General features: G+C 40.0%; 1 protein-coding gene across 4 annotated transcripts in view; it reads left to right on the top strand.

The window, feature by feature from the left end:
- LOC115304275 (coiled-coil domain-containing protein 7-like) overlaps positions 1 to 9,026 on the top strand; it is a 200,917-nt gene that overhangs the window by 129,682 nt on the left and 62,209 nt on the right. For all 4 annotated transcript variants that reach the window (XM_029954403.1, XM_029954405.1, XM_029954406.1 and 1 more), the window contains one exon: positions 229 to 312. In XM_029954403.1, coding sequence (XP_029810263.1) covers positions 229 to 312 — 84 coding nt within the window. The remainder of the gene's footprint in view (positions 1 to 228; positions 313 to 9,026) is intronic.

Raw genomic sequence — 9,026 nt, forward strand, 5'->3', positions numbered from 1 at the left:
ATATGCCATCTTTGTCAATCACTAAGCGTTTCTATGCTTCAGTATGATGGGGCTTACATGATCACTACTAGCTCTTTGGATTCTAAGGTATTATGTTTCTGCAACCCAGACATTTCACTATAATTCTCCTCCTATAATAAGAAATGCTAATTAGAAGAGCACTAGGCACACAAACACATGTGTTAACATTGATCTTACAGTGTCTTTTGGAACTCTTTATTTCTATAGATACTGACAGAGAACACCTCGTAGATACTATTGGAAGAGATATAAGAAAGACAGAAATCAAGACAGAGTCAAAGAGTCATCCTGGTAAGAACAAAAGTATTTAAAGTTTATTTAAAGTTTATTTATTTCCTTTGGAGCTTAAATTTGGATCTTTGAAGACTGTTGAATCTATGTGCTATTACTACATGCTAAAATGTCTTTGTGAAGTCTTCCTATAATTAGTGAAATTATAGCAGTTACTATAAATGAACAATTAGCCACATGTTATAGATTTTTGAACTCATCCACTAAAATATTCTCTATAAAAGATAATGCAAAGTTGAGCTTGGAATATGCTTGATGGAAACATTTCAAGTGTTGTTCTATTCACTTTCTTTTTTTCTGGTTACAAAGAACTGTTTCTTTGTATTAACAAAAGCAGAAATTCTGGCTTATGAAATTGATAAGAGGAATTTAGCATATAGTTATTTCATTGGTCACTAATTCCCTCTATATGAGCAAATATTCAAGCAAGTTTATAATATCTCAGGCGAAATAAACCTTCGTTATGAGTCTATAGCTTATAATACTGCCTCTTGTCCTAGTAGAACAGTGTTTCACATACTTCCTATCAATCCTTGTATAATACCAACAAGGAAGGAACTCATCTGAGAAACAAGAGAAAGAAATGGTCAAAGGGACCCCTTTTAAGTAACTGTCATCCAAAGGTGATTGTGTGTATGCCCAAGTCCATGCCCTCAGAGAAGTAACATTAGAAGCTCACAATTCAGGGAAGGAGACATCAGTACAATAAAAATAGTCCAACCTGATTTATAAATAATGAGGCAAACAATAAGGACAGGCCTCCAAGAGGACCTCCAAGTGTCCAGTTTGCTACAATTTGTCTAAAACATCCAGGTTTACCAAAAAGAAAATATAAAACATGCAAAGAAAAGTTAACCATGAAATACACACAAGAAGAAAACAGACCATGAAATTTTTATTGTGATTATCTTAAACATAGGATACTATAAAACTGTTATAAATATTTTAAAAGACTTAAAGAAGGGCACTTGGGTGGCTGAGTCGGTTAAGCGGCTGACTTGAGCTCTGGTCATGATTTCACAGTTTGTGGGTCCATGTCCCACGTCAGGCTCTGTGTTGACAGCTCAGAGCCTGGAGCCTGCTTCAGATTCTGAGTCCGCCTCTCTCTCTGAACCTCCCCCACTCACATTCTGTGTATCTCTCTCTCAAAAATAAACATTAAAAAAATTTTTTTAAAGGAATTAAAGAGTACACCTGGGTGACTCCATTGGTTAAACATCTGACGCTTGATTTCAGCTCTGGTCATGGCCTCATAGTTTCTGTAATCAATCCCTGCATCAGGCTCTGTGCTGACAGCATGGAACATGCTTGGGATTCTCTCCCTTTGTGTGCCTCTCCTAATCATGCTCACTTTCTGTCTCTCTCCCTCTCTCTCTCAATAAATAAACATTAGAATTTTTTAAAGAATTAAAGAATCCAAAGAAAAGAAAGGAAAGAAAAGGGAACTGTATGACAATATATTATTAAATAGAGATTATAAAAAAGATATATAAATTATTTTTTAAAAAACAATGACAATTGGAAAGACAGGAAAATGTTGGTGCCAATATACTAAACTCATCTCTTCCCATAGACACACCTAGATAACAGCCATGTCAGTGCAAATAACCCAGAAAATGACCCAAAACCTGGCAGAACAGACAGGGATGAGGCCACACTGATAATGGTAGGAAGTGCAGAGACCTGGTCTGAACCAAACATCCTGTGAGACTATAAATAGGAAAAATACCAAAATCATGGAGGAGAGAGAGGACAAACTCCACACCAGACATTATATTCACATGGGACCTGCCCTGGTAAGCAAGTCCTGGTAACATTTGATTTTCACAATCAGTGGGGCTTAATTTCATGAGTTGTTACAAGCAGTAGGGCTCAACTCTGGATACTTCAAAAATGAGCAGGCTTAACTCTGACAGAGATGGAGAGTAATAGAAAACTGAGTCCCTGCCCTTAAAAGGGATCACAGTCAACAATCCCATTGAGATACAACCTAGAAGCAGCAGTGTAGAAAATGCCAGCAGTATATAGGAAAGAGATTCTTTTACTAATCTCATAACATGCACAGTAAAGGCATGACCTTTCGGAGACTACTCCAAGAAGAAAAGAGGTGGCAAGACCCATTTTTTTTTCCTCTACCAAGCTACATACGTGGAGACCCACAGGAATCAGAGCAAACACCCTCCATATAAGGTTCAAATACTGTGTACCCTCTCCTGCATTCTCCTGCAGATAGTCCCACTAAGGAGAAGTCCCTCCAAAGTGGTGTCTGATCAGTCTTATTCTGCAAGCAGCCCCGACAGTGACTCTTGCCCTGGGGAGAAGGGAAGAAAACCACACATATCAGCACCACTGCCCAGCAGTGGGCCAGAGGCAGACATCTGATCTGTCTACTGAGTCTGTCCAACAACCAAAACTTCACAGGGGGCAGCACAGAAAGATGGTCCTGTACCTCATTGTCACTAAAACCCCAAAAGACTTACTGGGAACAGACATCTGGTCTGACTACATGGGGACAATGCAGGGAGATAGCCCTGCAGTTTAATATGACTGCAGTCAAGCAAAGTGCTGAGAGGAAACATCTGGTCTGACACAATTCCAAGTCCAAGGTGGCCCCCAGACAAGTCCCATAAGAGCACAATGACCAAACCCTGTCCAACAGAGGAAAGTGGGGCCATGGTAGCCAACTGAGCTGAAGACAATGACAGCTAAATCAGAGCAATAGGGTACACACAGGAAATACCATTGAAGTTCCTCATTCTGGCAAACAGAATATGAAACTTCTTCATAAAGCCACAAAATTCAAGACCTGAATATGTAGCTGATTTTCCTAATATGTAGAAACAAACACAGGGGCACCTCGGTGGTTCAGTCTGTTGGGTGACCGACTTCAGCTCAGGTCATGATCTTGCATTTTGTGGGTTCAAGCCCCACATCAGACTCTTTGTTGACAGCTTGGAGCCTGGAGCCTGCTTCGGGTTCTGTGTCTCCCCTTCTCTCTGCCTCTCCCACGCTCATGTTCTGTCTTTTTCTGTCTCTCAATAATAAATATGCGTTAAAAAAAAAAAACACAGAGAGGAGACTTAGGAATGTGTCCCAAACGAAAGAACAGAACAAAATCACAGTGAAACATATAAACAGTATGGCTGATAAAGGATTTAAAGTAATAGTTATAAAAACACTGGAATTGAAAAATGAGTGGAGAAGGATCTCAATGAGAACTTGAACAAAGAGATAGAAAATATTAAAAAGAACAAGTCAGAGTTAAAGAACAAAATAACTGAAGTGAAAAATGCACTAGAAAGAATAAATAGACTAAACAGAGAACAGATCAGTGAGGTGGAAGACAGAATAATGGGAAGAAAACAAGCTGAACAGCAAAAAGAAAAAAAACATTAAAAATGAGAATCGATTAAAGGAAATCAGCAATACCACCAACTGTAATAAAATTTGCATTATAGGGATCCCAGAAGAGAAAAAGAAGAAAGAGGGCAGAAAATTTATTTAAATGAATAATAGCAATAATGTTCCCTTATCTGGAGAAGGAAACAGAAGTCCAGTTCAAGGAGGCACAGAAAGCCTACAAAAAATCAAGCCAAGGAGATCCATACCAAGACACGTGACAATTCAACTGACCAATATATTGATAGAGAATTTGAGGAGCAGCAAGAGAAAATATTTACACACAAAAGAAACTCCACAAATCTGTCAGCTGATTTTCTTCAGCAGAAACTTTGCAAGCTACAAGCGTGTACCACGATATATTCAAAGGGCTGAAATGTAAACATTTCCAAACAAGGATACTCTATCTACCAGATATCATTCAGGAGAGAGAGGTAAAGAGTTTTCCAAGTTATAGTTAAAGCTTTGAGTTATCATCGCTAAACCAGCCTTATTAGAAATGTTAAAGGGAATTCTTTGACTAGAAAGGAAAAGCCATAATTTATAAAGAGTAAAATCATTAGGAGAGCAATAAAAGTAGGAGATTAATCACTTATAAAACCAGTACAGAAATTAAAACACAAAAGCAATAAAATCAATTCTATCTATAAAAATCAGCCTAGGATTCCTAAAAATAAAGGTTGTAAATTATGACATCATATACATAAAACATGGTGGAGGGAGTAAAATGGGATTGTAGAATGCATTCAAACTTAAGCAACAATTGACTCAATATAGAGGCATAAGATTTAATATATGAACTGAAAAGTAACCACAAACCAAAAACATGTAATAAATACACAAAGAATAAGGATTAGAAATCCAAGCATATCAGTAAGAAGGCCATCAAACCATGAAGGAAGAGAGCAAAAGAAGAGATAAAAAGAGAACTACAAAAACAAACATAAAACAAGTTACAAAATGGCAATAAGTACATACCTATAAATAATTACTCTGAAAATAGGGCGCCTGGGTGGATCAATTGGTTATGCATCCATCTTTAGCTCAGGTCATGATCTCACAGTTTGTGAGTTCGAGCCCTGCATCAGGCTCTGTGCACACAGCTTGGAGTCTAGAGCCTGCCTCACATTCTGTGTCTCCCTGTCTCTCTGCTCTTCCTCTGCTTGTGCTCTGACTCTCCTTCTCTCCCTAAAATAAATAACCATTTAAAAACTAAGAATTACTCTGAAAGCAAATTGACTAAATGTATCAGTCAAAAGACACAGGGTAACTGAATGAATAGGAAAGCAAGACCCATTGCTATGCTGCCTACAGGATATTCAATCAGACTTAAGGACATATACAGATTGAAAGTGAAGGGATGGAAGTGAAAAGAAAGCCTAGATAGCAATACTTACATCAGACAGAATAGATTTTAAAACAGGAACCAAAAATAAGACACTACATAATTGGGGGGAGTATTAGGAGGACCCTAGGATTCCCGTCCCTCAAACACAGCTAAAGAAATATCAAATCATTCTGTACACCCAATAAGTCAATCTGAAGACTGACAGAATAAACTGCACAACCAGAGAGAGAGAAGAGGCCTCATTCTGGAAGACAGGAGGTTTTGAGATGTGGTTTGGGGGGGAAATGATGAGAGAGAGAGAGAGAGACAGAGAGAGACAGAGAGAGAGAGGGAGAGAGGAGAGAAAGAGAGAGAGTGAGGGAGGGAGGCACATAGGAGATTACACAAGGAAAATAATTCCTCAAATCTATTGACTGGGAAAACAGAAAGGGCTACTTATTGTGAGTTTTTACAGCTAGCTGAGCTCACAGACTGGGGTTTTAGAGGTCCTCAACATGGTCTGGGTGGAGCCCAGTGGGCATTGCAGTGCTCCTGTGGAGAAGGAAGGCAGCTAGCCCAGTAGTGTTCAGAAAGACCTCAGGATTGCCTAGTAGGCACTGTTCGAGATGTCTCCCGTTTCTTGGAGCACTAGGAGAAGTGGCATTACCTCTCTGGGGACACAGGAGCCAGCCAGGTGCCATTATGCTCCCCTGCTTCTCACGATAAGCACAGAGACACCTACTGAGGGCAGCTAACCTGGATGGACACAAGCTCTTTATTGTGCTTTACACAAAACTCCAGGCTTTGTGGTGGCTGCCCTTCTGGGACAAACCTGCACCAGTCCTAGGACAGTGAGACCCTCCCCCAGAGGATGAGCACAGGTCTGTGCCTCAGCACATCCCCAAACTTTGGAGTTTTAAAACTCAGCTGGCCTGCCTGGGATAAAACACAGACACACTGAATTGATGGGTGAACCGACAACCTGTACACAACCAAGGACAAGGCAGAGATCTGGGAGACACCTAGGACACCCTAGAGGAGATTGTTTGCTCTTCTGTGAGGGCTTCTCAGACAGTAGGGAGGTCTGAATGGGCCTCCTCAGAGATGAGGGAGGGATCTGTTGCCATTTCTCTCCCTTGGGCTTCATCATACAAACTTCAGTAAGCAACGCAGCACCAACAGTGGTGGGGTAAACCTCTCAACAAAGCCCTACTTTCTGTGCTTTGCAATTGCTGTTTTACTAGTCAGTGTGCCTGAGAAATAGAGCAGTGGACTCCTCCACACAGAAGACCAGCCCAAATCCACTTCCCCCCCACACACAAAGGCACAACATTTACTGTCCATAGAATGCCGTAAAGCTTCAGCACTAGCACAAATAGCATCAGGTCTTTTCTTAACAAACATACCAAAGCACACTTAGTTAAAATTTGTCACACTCAGTGTGTCTGGGTGGCTCAGTTGGGTTAAGCATCTGTCTCTTGATTTCAGCTGAGGTTATGATCCCATGGTTTGTGGGACTGAGTCTTGCATTGGGCTCTGTGCTAACTCAGCAGAACGTACTTTGGATTCTCTCCCTCTCTCTCTGCTCTTCCTCCTTCCCATATAAATAAATAAAATAAAATTTACCATACTCTGACCAAGGTCCACACACTCCATGCTGCAGGTAAGGAGAAAGTATATAGAATACTGATCTGAGGGAAAGAGCAGCCAAAACAACAGCACAGTGCACGCAGCATTCACCAGAAACACTTCCTGAGGCATCATTCCCAGGACACTATAAGACCTCTTCATAATAAAACCATTACTCTCAGGAACGAGAAACACAACAGGCTTTCCTGGTTAAACACACATAAGACTAATACCTAGACAAAATGCCAAGATGGAAGAATTAATCCCAAAAGAAAGAACAAGAAAAGGTCAGAACAAGAAAGATCTAATGGAAAGAGATATATGCTAATATATCTAATATTAATATGCTAATGCAGAATTTAAAACAATAATCATAAGAGTTCTAGCTGGAAGTCCCTTAATATAGAGATAAAAGTCCTAAAAACTAGTCAAGCTAAAATAAAAGTGCAATAACTAATTCAAAACTGATTGGGCATAATGACCGTAAGGATGAAAGAAGTTAAGGTTGAATAAGTGAGATAGAAGATAGAATTATGGTGGTGGTGGCGATGAAGCTGAAAAGAAGAGAGAAGAAAAATATTGGATTACAAATGTAGACTTAGTAAACTCAGTGACTCCATAAATCATAATAATATTCATATCATAGAAGCCCCAGAAGTAAAAAAGAGGGAAAGTGGGGGGGCAGAAGGTTTATTTCAGGAAATTATAGCTGAAAACCATTCAATCTGAGGAAAGAAACAGCTATCCAAATTGAGGAGGCACAGAGAACTCCCATAAAAATCCACAAAATCAGGCCAACAACAAAACATATCATAGCTAATGGCGCAAAATATAGAGATAAGGAAAAAAATCCTAGGGGCACCTGGGTGGCTCAGTCAGTTAAGCAACCAACTTTGGCTCAGGCCATGATCTCACAGTCCATGAATTTGAGCCCTGCATCAGGTTCTGTGCTGACAGCTCAGAGCCGGAAGCCTGTTTCCTATTTTGGGTCTCCCTCTCTCTCTGCCCTCCCCACCTTTGCTTTGTCTCTCTCTCTCTGAAAAAAGAATAAACATTTTTTAAAAATTTTAAAAGCAGCAGAACAAAGACAATCCTACTTACAAGGAGAGAAAATAAGGTTAGCAGTAACACTCTCCACAGAAACTTGGGCAGGCCAGAAGGGAGTGGCATGATATATTCAACATGCTGTCTTGGAAAAATCTGCAGCAAGAATGCACTATCCCAAAAGGCTACCATCCTGAATAGAAGCAGAGATGAGGCATTTCCCAGACAAACAGAAACGAACCAGCCCCTGCAAGGTATATGACAGGGACACTTTGACTGGGAAAGAAAAAGGAAAAGCAACAAAGACTAGAAAATAACAGAGAAAATCTCCAGAAACAATGTGTTAAGGGTAATACAATGGCACTAAATTCATATCAATAATCAGTCTGGGGACTTCTAAGTAGCTCCGTTGGTTAAGCATCTTACTTTGGCTCAGCTCATGATCTTGTGGTTCATGAGTTTGAGCCCCATGTCAGGCTCCATGCTGACAGCTCAGATTCTGTGTCTCCCTCTCTCTCGGCCCCTCCCCTGCTCATGCTCTGTCTCTCTGTTTCTCTCTCTCAAATATAAACATTAATTGTTTTAAATCACTTTGATTGTAAATGGAATAAACGCTCCAATCAAAAGATTTCTTTAGAAGCAACATCCATCTATATGATGCCTACAAGAGATTAATTTTAGACCTGAAGACACCTGCATACTAAAAGTGAGCCTGGGTGGCTCAGTCAGCTGAGTGTCCGACTTCGACTCAGGTCTTGATCTCACAGTTCGTGAGTTTGAGCCCTGCATTAGGCTGTGTGCTCAGCTCAGAGTCTGGAGCCTACTTCTTCTGATTCTGTGTCTCCCTATCTCTCTGCCCCCCCGCCCCCGCTCATGGTCTGTCTCTGTCTCTCACAAAACTAAAATAAACATTAAAAAATGGGAGAGGGTAAAGAACAATTTATCATACTAGTGGATGTCGTAAGAAGGCCAAGGTAGCCATTCTTTTATCAGACAAACTAGATTTTAAACCAAGGACTGTAGCAAGAGATGAAGAAGGGCACTATATCATAAATAGAGGTCTAACCAACAAGAAGGTATAACAATTGCAAATATTTATGCTTCAAATCCTTTGAATCAATTCATGTAAGTCAGTTCTTCTAATTACATCTGTTGGAGAAAAACTGGAGCGCTAAAATAAGTCTGCTAATGTTCAGTCATGTGATGCTATAGCCCATATTACTTTCACAAATATCATGACTTAATTATTGTAAAGCTGTTCTGCCCAATCTAGGTTGTCTTTGTTTTTGTTTATTTTTTTTATTTTGAGAGAGAG

Source organism: Suricata suricatta, chromosome 10 (assembly GCF_006229205.1).
Source record: "Suricata suricatta isolate VVHF042 chromosome 10, meerkat_22Aug2017_6uvM2_HiC, whole genome shotgun sequence".
Classification (NCBI taxonomy): domain Eukaryota; kingdom Metazoa; phylum Chordata; class Mammalia; order Carnivora; family Herpestidae; genus Suricata; species Suricata suricatta.